Below are 12,800 nucleotides of genomic sequence, written 5' to 3' on the forward strand. Positions count from 1 at the left end.
TACCTAAGTATCACTTTCAACCTAAAATTTTCTAGAACTTTTACAATTGCTTCTTGTTCTGAAATTCTTGAAACTAAATTCTTCAGAGATTTAATAACCATTGAAAGTGCATCATTTTTGGCTTCATTCTTTGATTCTTTTTTCAATTCTTCATCAGTTAAATTTTCCACTAAGTGTGGAATTATATTGATAATTGGGAGAAAGTATTTCTTTACTGTGTGTTGACAAAGAAATTCATAGCACTGTCCAAATGGTCTGAAACAGGAAAGAAAACTATAACATTCAACTTTTAAGTTTAAAACAAACTAATCTCAACAATCAATTCAAAAGCAAATTATTTCCAAATGAGAAGAAACCATATTAAAAAACTGAAGAACTTTTAGAAAATAACAGCTATTTATTATATGCAAAATCAACTTTAAAATAACTTACTTAATAAAAGCTGCAATTATTTGAACATTTAATGCTGATCCGCTTATGAAACGATCAAGCAAAATCTGAAACCCATTTATTAATGCCAAATTTATTAATGAGATACACAAGCCAACCCTGAAATACATTAATTTTAAGTGTTAGTTGAACAAAAGTACTATGAACTGCATCTAACATAATTCATATATTTAAAAGTCTAATGTAATTACTTTTAAAAAGAACAAAATGTATTATGTGTTATTATCTACAATCAGGTAATATTATCTATACTACCTATATTTATCTATACGAAATATTCTTAAAGCCTAAAGCAACAATGGCAGCAATTACAACTACTCAGAGGGTTGTGAATTGTATCTGGACCTATTTCATGTATAAATAACATATCTAGATTTAACATGCAATATATAAATTCTTAAGAATTTGTTAAGAAAAAAATGAGTCAAGTATTAAACAGCAACAAACAAAAATTTAAAATCTAATCTTCAAAAAAGCAAATTTTAAAGAAAAATTAAAAGATAATATGGGGAAAAGAGTAAGCATCTGGCGTGGTGGCTACATTCCAGCTTCCTACTGATCTTAATCTCAGGAGGAAGCAAGAATGGTTCAAGTGCCTTAGTTCCATTCAGGTAGTAGAACTGGATTCAGTCCTGGACTCCTGGTTTCAATCTTTCCCTTCCTATTCTCTACTCTTCCCTTCTTTTCTCACTTATCACTTCTCCCCCATGTTTCCCTTGCTCTTGTTTTACTTGGCTCCCCTAGTTTTCCCTTCTTTCACTCTTCCTCTGCTAGTCTCTCCTGATCCTCATCCTATGTCTCTTCTGATCCCTACCCTTTAACCTCCCTCTCCTTTTAAATAAATACGTCTTTTTCTTTTAAAAAGAAGCCCATCCTTAATTATGATGACTAGAGTTAGTTACGTTGTGTTCTTTAAAAAAAACTAACAGATTTTCAAGCATTCTCATCACAAAAATAATAATATATAACCTGCTCCAGGCATCCACTTTATAATATATTCATATTCAAAACAAGTTTGTGTAGAGCATGAAAGATTTTATCAATTCAAATTAAAAAGTATTAATGAATATGTGAATATACAGATCATTTAATTCTATTTCAGAGACATATCTACTGTAAAACTGAATAAAAATCTCTTTTTGGCATAAATAACATATTTTCATAGAAATGGTACTACAGCGTCTTATACTATAACATACATTCTCTGTGAACATTTTTCTGTTTTTATGATTCTATTTTGTATTTATTAACAGCTAAGTGAGAGTCCAGTGCTCTTTGTTAACAAAGTGCTTGTGGTCAAACTGGTGGCATTTAAATTCTGAATCTGTTGGGGCATAGCGTTACGGCTTAGTGCTTAAGTCCTTGCCTAGCATGCACAAGGGTTCCATGTGGGTGCTGGTTCTAATCTTGCTGCTCCACTTCCCATCCAGCTCCCTGCTTGTGGCCTGGGAAAGCAGTAAAACAGGGCCCAAAGCCTTGGGACCCTGCACCCACATGGGAGATCCAGAAGAAGCTTCTAGCTCCTTACATTGGATGAGCTCAGCTCTGGCCATTGCAGCCATTTGGGGAGTGAACCAACAGATGGAAGATCTTTCCTTCTTGTATCCTTCCCTGTAAGTAACAACATACAAGAAGCTCCTGGTTCTTGGTTTTGGATTGGTTCAGGTACACTTGGTGGGACTATCTGGAGATTGGGGCAATGGATGACAGATCTATTCTCTAATGCTTTCCCAGTTAGTAAGCAGTGAGCTGGAATATGAAGAGGCATACTTTGAGGATGCAGGCACTGCAGATGCAAAATTAGCATATTAAGCACTGTACTAGTCTTTAGCTTGCAATTCTTCTCATTTATTGTAATTATTATTATTTCTTTAACTTCTTGAAAAAGGGAAGCTGATAGTAGCAACTACAAACAAAAAAGCTAAAACAAACAAAAAACACCCATAGAGTATGTGTATAACCAGCTTAGAATGAGAAATTTGTTTGAGACAATCATATTCAATTTAGAAAATGCCCTGGTTTGTTTCTGGGCTCCAGTCCTGATCTAGCTTCCCACTAACACTCAAGTGTTTGGTCTCTACTGCTCCATAAAAACTCATATTGTTTTAAACTCCCAATTTGGAAGTGGCTTCGGTGCTTGCTATTGTAGTAATTGGGAGAATGAACAAGTGAATGGGAGATATCTCTTCATATTTCAAACAAAATAAGTGAATATAATGGAAAACAAGCAAAACAAAAGCAAAGCATAGCCAGTGTTTATTATCTGTGGTAGGTAAATTCTCTAAAATTATAAGCAACTAACTAATTAATTAATAACTGCATCTCAGAGAACACAGGTTAAGTTCTAGGAAGTGTAATTATCAAGCTGTTATTTCAGGCTTGGTTAGAAGCCAATTGATATGAGTTCAATGTAAATAAGTAGAAATATAAAGGTTATGATTATGTTCAACTGTAGTTTGTAACTAGTCAATGTACATACGAAAATATCTTAGTTGAAAATATACTTAGTTGAAAAAAATATGAAACCAACACACTTTTGGTGATTGATGATCTGAAGAAAGAGCAAATAGTTCATCTTCTGGTAACGGAGTATTTGTGGAAACTGATTCACAAGGACGTGTACCATTGTAGATATGGAATTTGCAATGAGGATTAAAGGCCATGGCTAATAGTTCTAGGAGTGGAAAGCAATCTTGGGACAACTTGGCTATACAAAGCTCCACAAGGCAGTGAGTGTTATTAATAATGCATCTCTGCGCAGGAGGAAATGAAGATGAGAGATGGTTTATAATGGTAAAATTTCAACTTTGAATCACCTACTTTTGTTAATAATAATTCTCCAATTTTGCAATGTAAACACATGCTTAATTTCAGTAATACTTTGATCAAATATTGTATCATTATTTTGTATTTTATATATCAAAAGCTATTTGAGAAGGATTACATTTAAAGTTGGCACCAAACACTATACAGTCTTTATGTTTATAGGATACATACACATTAACATTATTTTCTAACTCAAATCTGTTTTCTGTTTTCTAGTGGCACTAATTCTAAACATTTAAAGTTAACTCAATTATTCTAAGGCAATACTTAAATATCACAGACCACAGAAATAACATCATTTATTTCTACATCTACTAAGTTGAATTTCAATACAGAATTTCCTGGCATTAATATGGTAAAATATTTTTGAAATAACTTTTTGAAATATATATTTGTTTCTCTTAATTAGCTATATTTTATAAATTAGTTACATTTTATAAATAAGAAACCAGTTTTCAGCAACAGCAGTAACTAAGCAAAAACAAAACAAAAAACCATATTTCCATTTTTTAAAAATCTCCAGAATACAAAATTATATTGGAATCAAAGGTAGCCTACATTATCTTTCACATAATACCTGAGAATATTTGTATTTCCCTTTGTTAGTCATTTGAAGCAACTATTAATTTGAACATACTTTAAAATTATATCAAGGTTGAAGTTTGAATATACATCACAACTTGCTTAAGAACTACTCTCTGATCTAAAATCCAAGGGGACGGTATTTTTCTGTTTACTAAGTACCAGTATGTCCACACTTTCTTGCCTGACATTTCTACATTGTGAATTTATCATTTTCATGCACACTGAATCTCAAATTCACATTTAGTCTGCTTTAAAGTTTTCCAATCTTGGATATTTTTCTTTGTCAATGCTCCTATAATAAATAATGAAATGCATCATATTACATATAATGCTACAGGCCATTTGGAATTGCAGATGACATATAAAGGTTTCACAACTCAAAATTTGAAGCTCACTCTAAAAGAATATACTAATTTTCAATTCTGTCATACACATCTGCAGACACAATACATTTTCATCTTAGTATTTTCCAAAGATAAAGTCACAAAGACTGTCAAGTAAATTTCAGTCCTCAAAATGTACAGATGACTCACCTGAATTTCAAACTTCCATCCACTCACTGCCTCATCCATAAGGATTTTAGTGAAAGATATTGTTAGCCCATCTCGAAAAAAACGTTGACATGCATCACTTTTAACATCAAGGCCTAAGGAAAGGTTACAGAAGCCAAAATCAATAGGATGTGGGACTCTATCCATACCTATAGTGTCATTTAATACACTTAAATAGCAGAATGATGGACTTGACTTTATGAAGGACTATGTACTACTATAATAATAAAGGGGAAATCACTGAGAGGTGGAGATTTAGGGATGGGGGAAGGGAATCCCAAGAGCCTATGCAACTGAATCATAGAATAAATAAATTTAATATTTAAAAATCACTAGCTTTGGGCCCGGTGGTGTGGCCTACTGGCTAAAGTCCTCGCCTTGAAAGCCCCGGGATCCCATATGGGCGCCGGTTCTAATCCCGGCAGCTCCACTTCCCATCCAGCTCCCTGCTTGTGGCCTGGGAAAGCAGTCGAGGGTGGCCTGGGAAAGCAGTCGAGGACGGCCCAAAGCCTTGGGACCCTGCACCTGTGTGGGAGACCTGGAAGAAGCTCCTGGCTCTTGGCTTCGGATCGGCGCGCACCAGCCCTTTGCGGCTCACTTGGGGGGTGAATCATCGGACGGAAGATCTTCCTCTCTGCCTCTTCTCCTTGTATATCTGACTTTGTAATAAAAATAAAACAAACCTTAAAAAAAATCATTTACGGGCCCGGCGGCGTGGCCTGGTGGCTAAAGTCCTTGCCTTGAGCATGCCGGGATCCCATGTGGGCGCCGGTTCTAATCCCGGCAGCTCCACTTCCCATCCAGCTCCCTGCTTGTGACCTGGGAAAGCAGTTGAGGACGGCCCAAAGCCTTGGGACCCTGCACCTGTGTGGGAGATCTGGAAGAGGTTCCTGGTTCCCGGCTTTGGATCGGCGCAGCACTGGCCGTTGTGGTCACTTGGGGGGTGAATCATTGGACGGAAGATCTTCCTCTCTGTCTCTCCTCCTCTCTGTATATCTGAATTTGCAGTAAAAATAAATAAATCTTTAAAAAAAATCATTTACGTAAAGAAAATAATTCTCAGGCCAATTATGTAACACAAAACAAACTACTAATAAAATTAACAATTTTCAACTCATAAAACTTACTTTAGTTGTCTGAAATTAGTAACAGCATTTTTATTAAGATATGAAAAGTTGGGAAACATTATCCAGAAAAAAATGAAATCCTGAATTTTAGAAATAGTCAACTGCAAAAAATCATACCAAGTATTATTACTACCATTTAAATTAAAGCTCCAAAGTGCTACTTAACTTATATACTAAAACTTAAAAAGTCAAATATAAACCTTTATGTGGTTATAAACTAGCTTTATCATTCAATTTATAGATGCATCCTAACATTTTCACTTTCTAAGCAAAAGCAAGTTATATTTTTTGTTGAAAAGAAAAACCTCTAATTTTTAATGAGAAAATTCAAACAATACTAAATTAATATCCTGAGATGTGGTTATTTAAAATTATATACTAGTAGAAATCTTAAGGCCTTCAAAAACTCACAGACTGATTCACAAAGATTCCAGAAATCTGACCAAAAGTCCTTAGAAATTATATACAACTACTGAATGCCAATTCCAATGAAATACTATTTTACAGGTTTTGCCTGTTTGTATTAATAAGAAATAGTTGACATTTACCAAACTGCTGACTAAAAGAAAACATTTATTCATTAACAAATGTAATCTGAATGCCCAGAAACATTCCTAATCTGTCAAGATATTTTCATAGATCAGTGAATTATTTTTGTAAAATCAATAATAAAAGAATAGATTCTAAATGATTATAGGACAGAAAATTAAATTATTACCTTGCCACAAAGTTAGGCTGCAAACATTTAGATTTTGCAAGAAATTAAAAATAAATATGCATACGTAGAGCAAATGTGACCGAATTTCAAATCTGTACTAAACTGTACGAAAAAGGATATTTGCTACACTTTCTTCTAGCTTTCAACGTCTTGATACTAGACACACTTTCTTTACTGATTGCTTTTTAAAGATTGAAGACTTTAAATATGAAAGTGTTCTATAATGAGAAAGAAAATATTCTTCATATTTAAAAAAAGCATACATGAAAAGCAGTAGATAAAACATATATAACCATAATGACATACAAATTGCCACTAAATAAAGTCAGAGAATTCTATTAATTATCCACTGTCTTTGAACACTGTTATCAATAAATAAACCTAATGAGACGTTGAACTGTCCATAGTATTTGCAAACATACTTTTCAGTTAAATGTAAAATTAAAAAAATACATGGGAATTCAAAGTTATGTCCTATACTATACAACAATTTATAAAATAATCTTTAGCACTTATTCGTGTCACCTAAAAATTTAAAAACAAATATTCTAATTTCTGATTAACAACAACCTTAAAAATCTGATGAGAATAACATTCTCTTTAGAAGCTAGAGCATGAGAACAGTCATCAGCAATTTCACAATAAATGCATGTGACATAAAACAAAGCATACTAATAATGTGCCTCCAACACCGGTATTCTAATTCAGCTCCCTACTAATGGCCTGGGAAACCAGCAGAGGATGATTCGAGGCCTTGGGACCCTGCATGCATATGGGGAGCTTCAGACTTGGGCAGCTTTGGCCACTTTGACCATTTGAGGAATGAATTAGAGGATGGATAATCTCTCTGTGTCTCCATCTGTTACAATGGCTCAAAATAAAAGAAATAAGTATTAAAAATAGAAGCAAAACAGTAAAATGTCCATGATTTGAAATATTTTTTGCAACAAAATACTCTTTCATTCAGTTTTCATGAACTGTTGAAGTTTACATGTAAATTTAAAACTGCATATAATTTTTTTTTTTATTAATTTTTTAGCATTATGTGACAGTTTCATAGGCTCTGGGAATCCCCCCACCCCTCCCCCTCCCCTCCCACCTGGTGGATTCCTCCTATTGATGCAGCATTACAGTTCAAATTCAATCAAGATTCTTTCCTTGCAAACATATATTAAGCATGGAGTCCAGCTACTTATTGTCCAGATGGGTTGAACAGTTTCTTGGGGAGACCATTTCTGGTCCGAAGTCAGAGCTGGTATAATATCATCACAGTCAATTAAGAGTCCCAATATAACATCAACAGCAATTTGTAACATTATGGAATTGACAAGGTTTTGCGTAACCAGTATGTTAAAAAAAACAAACAAACAAAAAAAAAAAAGTCTTAACCACATCCTATGATTAGCTCATTGACATTTCAATTTTAGTTTATATACAGGACCGGACCAGCTGCTATATACCTTAAAATGGCTATAAGGTACCATTCAGCTGTCTCATGTCTATTTCATTTTAGTATTTAGCCATTTGTTGTATTGAAGTATAATTTTGCTGATCTTGGCAGATTTTAGGATAATCTAGACTGGCTTGTAACTCTAACAAGACATTTGTCAACAATTAAGGTGCAGAACATTTTTTTTGGGGGGGGGGTGTGCAGGAAAATCCTCAACACCATGGTGAGGAGTGACTAATCTTTGTGTCCCACCCAGCGAGGCATGAGCCAATCCACGCCAGCTCTTTCCTGTCAGATTTCAAGCTCTGCTTTCTGTTGTTTGTCTATTTATTTTAGGTTTTTTTTAGTTTGTATGATTGTTTGTTTGCTGTGAGGGGTTTTCGAAGCGATCCTGATGGTCATTGCAAGGGAGGGCGGGGGTCCAGAGGTGGAGCCAGGCTCGAACCAGAGAAAGCTCTCCTCCCTGGTCCCGAAGGACGTTTATTGTTCTTCTGTTTCTGCGGACCGCTCAGGGCTTCTGGTTGTCTTTCCGATGACGTTGGTTTCTGCGCGGTGGTGTTTGGACTTCTTCCATCCCTAGCTGGAGCTCCGGTTAAAACTGCATATAATTGTGAAACGTTTGCATACACTTACAGGCTATCTGAACATTTTAATCAACCTCTGCTGAGTGTACATGTGTTCATGTACACATATATGCGTATGCATACACAACTATCCTTAGCATAAATATTATAAATGATAGAATATGCATTAGAAATAAGTAATTTAGAGCAAAAAGTATTCACAACAGTAAACAAATACTGCAGTACATACTAACACATTAAAACATACCTTTTATACTAAGATCAATGGCAGCTTCTAAAAGCACTTCTAATTCTTCTTTTGGTAAAACAGGAACCACCCATTGAGGCCTAACAATTATGATAAAAAAAGATGGTTTACTGTTTTCATGGTAATGAGTTTGACAAAGTTATCTACAATTAATACTATTAAAATGAATAAACATGACAACTACATTTACAAACATTTTAAAATTTGGTAAATATTTTCCTTATGAAATGAAGACACATTTATGGTACCCAAATACACAATTTTTAGCCACTGTCAAATTAAATAAAGCAATGACAGGTAACTATATGAAAAGATTTTGAAAAATAACATTTTGAAAAATAACATTTAATATCCATTAAATTTATTACACTTTCAAGGACTATTAACTATTGTTAATAGGAAAATGAAGTTTGGTTTGTTCTACTCAAAAGGCAGAGTTATGAACAGGGAGGGGAAAAACAAGGTAATCCATCTGTTGGTCACACCCACCCCAAATGGCTAAAAGGCCCCAAGCTGATCCAACTCAAAGGAGCCAGTACCTTCTTCTCAGCCTCCCATACAAATACAAGGGCCCAAGAAACCGGACCAATTTCCACTCCTTTGCTAGGCATGTTATCAAGCAGTTGGATCAGAAGTGCAGCAGCCAGGGTATGAATTAGTGTCAATTTGGCAATAGTGTCTTAGATGGTATATTTACACATGCTGCCACAGCATTGGCACTTAATCTGTCTGATAGTTAACAACATTTACTAACTTTTCCTGAAGATTACATCTAGGCAAAGGTCTTCCAGGTTAATTGTTAAATGCATCTCAGTATCAGAAAGAAACAAGGAACACAGACTGAATATTATCTAGCCATAAGAAATAATTAAATCCTGATGCAGGAAGAATAGAACTGTAAGCAACTAAGGTAAGTGAAACATACAAATACTAGATGTCTCAAATGTACAAGTTCTTTATAAAGTTCTTTATACAAGTTCTGGTATTTCAAAGTACAGTATGATACCTACAGTCCACACTAACTGATACATACAAATAACTACAAAAGAAGAGCTGATAGGCTCCAAATAAAGATAAGGAATTCATAGTTCAATTGCCTGGGTGATTTTGTACTGAAATACTTCATGTTACTTACAAAAGAACACATATTTTGCTGGGGCCTGACATAATGGCTTAGTGACTAAATCTTTGCCTGGCACACAATGGGATCCCATGTAGGAGCGAGTTTGTGTCTTTGTTGTCTTTCCATCCTGCTCTCTGCTGTGGCCTCATAAAGCAGGGAGGTGGCCTACAGTCTTGGAATCCTGTACCCACATGGGATACTCAGAAGAAGCTCCTGGCTCCTGATTTCAGATGAGCTCAGTTCTAGCCATTGCGCCACTTGAGAAGTGAATCAGTAGATGGAAGACCTCTCTGTATCTCCTTTTCTCTATAAATCTGATTTTCCAATAAAAATTCTTTCCTTAGTATATTTTAATAAAAATTTTTAAGCCTAAAATAAAAACTAATAAAGCAGAGTCTGTGTCATGGCTCAACAGACTAACCCTCCACCTTCAAGTGCAGGCATCCCATACAGGTGCTGGTTCATGTCCTGGATGCTGCATTTTTGATCCAACTTCCTGCTTATGACCTGAAAAGGCAGCAGAGGATGGCCCCAAACCTTGGGCCTGAACGCAAGAGGGAATCTTGGAAGAAGCTCCTGGATCCTGGCTTTGGATGAGCTCTGTTCCAGCCGTTGCACCAAAATGAAACAGCACATGCAAAATCTTTCCTTCTCTCCTCTCTGTAAAACTGTGTTTCACGTAAAAATAATTTAAATAATAATAATGCAATGGAGAAAGCCTTTAAGCGATATTAAAGACCGATGAAGGACATTCGTGGTATAGTGGTAGAACATGTATAGGTGGCTTGAACCTGGGAGCCAATTCAAGACTTGGTAGTTCCATTTCTGATCAAGCCTTGTATTAATAATGGAAAAGCAGGATGATGGTCCAAGCCTTTTGGCTCTAAAAGTTTCCCGGACTAATCATGGCCATTGTAGATATCTGAAAAGACAGGCAGTAAGATCACTATACTTTCTCTACCTCTACAACTGCCTTTCAAATAAAAGAAACTAAATCTGGAAGAAAAATTGACATGGAAATCAATACCACCATCTCTCTCTCTTCTTTCCTATCTCTTTCTCTCTCTCTCTCAGGCATGTAGGACCACACTCATTGATCAGCCTATTAAATCCCAGAAAAAAAATTCCTCTATCCCTTAATCCTTGTAATGAGACAATAAATTCTATCAGATACTTAGATTTTACTAATACCCATACTTCTCTCACTTTTTAATAGTTTTGTTTATACAAAAGGGATTTATTACTAGTAGTAAAACTCCTAAAAATGTATACTAAAATAAACAAATGGGCTGGCACTGTGGCATAGAAGGTTAGGCTTTGGTCTGTAACACCATGGAGATCAGAACAAACTGGACAATTCCCATAACCATGCTTTGACAGTATCTGGGTGAGTGCAGATTCTATGGTACACTATGTCAGCCAGTGGACTCTGGAGGGTTTCCTTACCATTGCAGCAACACAATCAGCAGCATCTTAGAATTTTAATACCATTTAAGCAGCAACTCTGCAACATACTCCACATCAGGGATCCTAGGATGACATCCAGTGTTCATCTCACATCCCTGGATATTGGTGTGGTTTGGCTATTGGGAGAAGACCCCTCCCTCAGTCTTCTCTTTTCCTCCAGATACAGGAAGTATTGAATAGAAGACTGGAAGTAGTTGTCTCAACCACCTTTTCCCATTTCTTGACCCTTCCCCTCCCTGATTGGTGGTCCACATGGACATATACCCTTCTCAACTATGTAAACAACATAAAAAATAAAACTGTTACTAAAAAAATGTCATGACAGAATTCCAAAGAATCAAACAATATCTTTAATATGTCATTTGGTTTTTCAGTTACTTTGAATTTTTAAAACTGTAACAATGACTAAATATAAGCAATGAGTAACAAAGTAAGGCTATGAATACAATGTTAATAAGTTACTTCAAAATGAAGGCAAAAGCAACAGGCCAGGTAGCTCAGCAAGCTAATTTTCTGCTTGTAGTGTCAGTTCAAGTTGCACATGTTCTACCTCTGATCCAGCTCCTTGCTTATCACCTGTGAAAGCAGCACAGGATGGCTGAAGTCTTAAAGCCTATGCATTCTTCGGGAGATCAGGAAGAAGCTCCTGGCTTTGGACTGGCTCAGTTTCAGCCAGTGTAGCCATTCACTGGCAAGTGAAACCAGTGAGTGAAAGACCCCCTCTGTCTCTCCTTCTGTTCCTGTAAAATCTTTTCAAATAAAAACAAATTAAAATTTTTTTTTAAATGCAAAGGCAAGTATTGTTAAACGCATAGAGCTACCTCCTGCAACACTAAAACCCAAAGAAATGTCAGTTTACATCCAAATTTAAATACAGTTCTCTGCTAGTTCCTCAAGGAAAGCAGTGTAAGATGGTCCAACTGTCTAGACCCCTGACACAATGGTAAGAGATTCAGATGAAGTTGCTGGCTCCTGGGTTCAGTCTCTCTTGGTCATGGCTGCTGTAACAATTTGAGGAGAGATGGAAGATCTCTCTTGTGTTCAACTGATTTTCAAGTAATAACTAATTTCTTTTTAAACAGAGAATATCTTCCATCCTAAGTGGCTGCAATAGCCAGAGCTGAGCTGACCAAACCCAGCAACCAAAGGCATCTTCCAGGTCTCCCACACAGGTGCAGGGTCCCAAGGGGTCCATCCTTGACTGCTTTCCCAGGCTACAAGCAGGAAGCTGGATGGGAAGCAGGAAGGCCAGGATTACAAATCAGCAGTGATCTGTGATCCAGGTGAATGCAAAATGAGTACTTTAGCCACTAGGCTATCAAGCGAGGCCCTAAATTTTTTAGAAAATAATGAAGATAATAAGATATTTTTGTGATAAACAGTTTGCTTTTCTTGTTTCCTATGTTCATTTACAGAAAATTAAAAATTAACATACCTGTTGATCATGTCATCCAACTTGACCAGGTCAGTATGTGGAAATGCAGGTTCCTCATCTTGCTGTGGTGAGGCATCACCCTGACCATATTCATCCGGAGGTGTGGCTGTTGAATTTTCATTCATGGAATCAGGTGATGAAGTCTCTAATAAAATATAAACATTCCACATTTAAATCTGCATAAAAGGCACACTACATTTAGAACTTCAGACATCAGCACAAAGCAAAATGTTTTGT

General features: G+C 35.9%; 1 protein-coding gene across 1 annotated transcript in view; it reads right to left on the reverse strand.

The window, feature by feature from the left end:
- Positions 1-12,800, reverse strand: part of LOC131478683 (probable ubiquitin carboxyl-terminal hydrolase FAF-X) — a 148,310-nt gene that overhangs the window by 99,137 nt on the left and 36,373 nt on the right. Inside the window, 7 exon segments of the mRNA XM_058659269.1 lie at positions 4-255; positions 433-512; positions 514-549; positions 2,985-3,203; positions 4,395-4,507; positions 8,539-8,618; positions 12,564-12,706. Coding sequence (XP_058515252.1) covers positions 4-255; positions 433-512; positions 514-549; positions 2,985-3,203; positions 4,395-4,507; positions 8,539-8,618; positions 12,564-12,688 — 905 coding nt within the window. The 5' untranslated portion in view covers positions 12,689-12,706.

The sequence above is a fragment of the Ochotona princeps genome, chromosome Y (genome assembly GCF_030435755.1).
Source record: "Ochotona princeps isolate mOchPri1 chromosome Y, mOchPri1.hap1, whole genome shotgun sequence".
Taxonomy (NCBI): Eukaryota; Metazoa; Chordata; class Mammalia; order Lagomorpha; family Ochotonidae; genus Ochotona; species Ochotona princeps.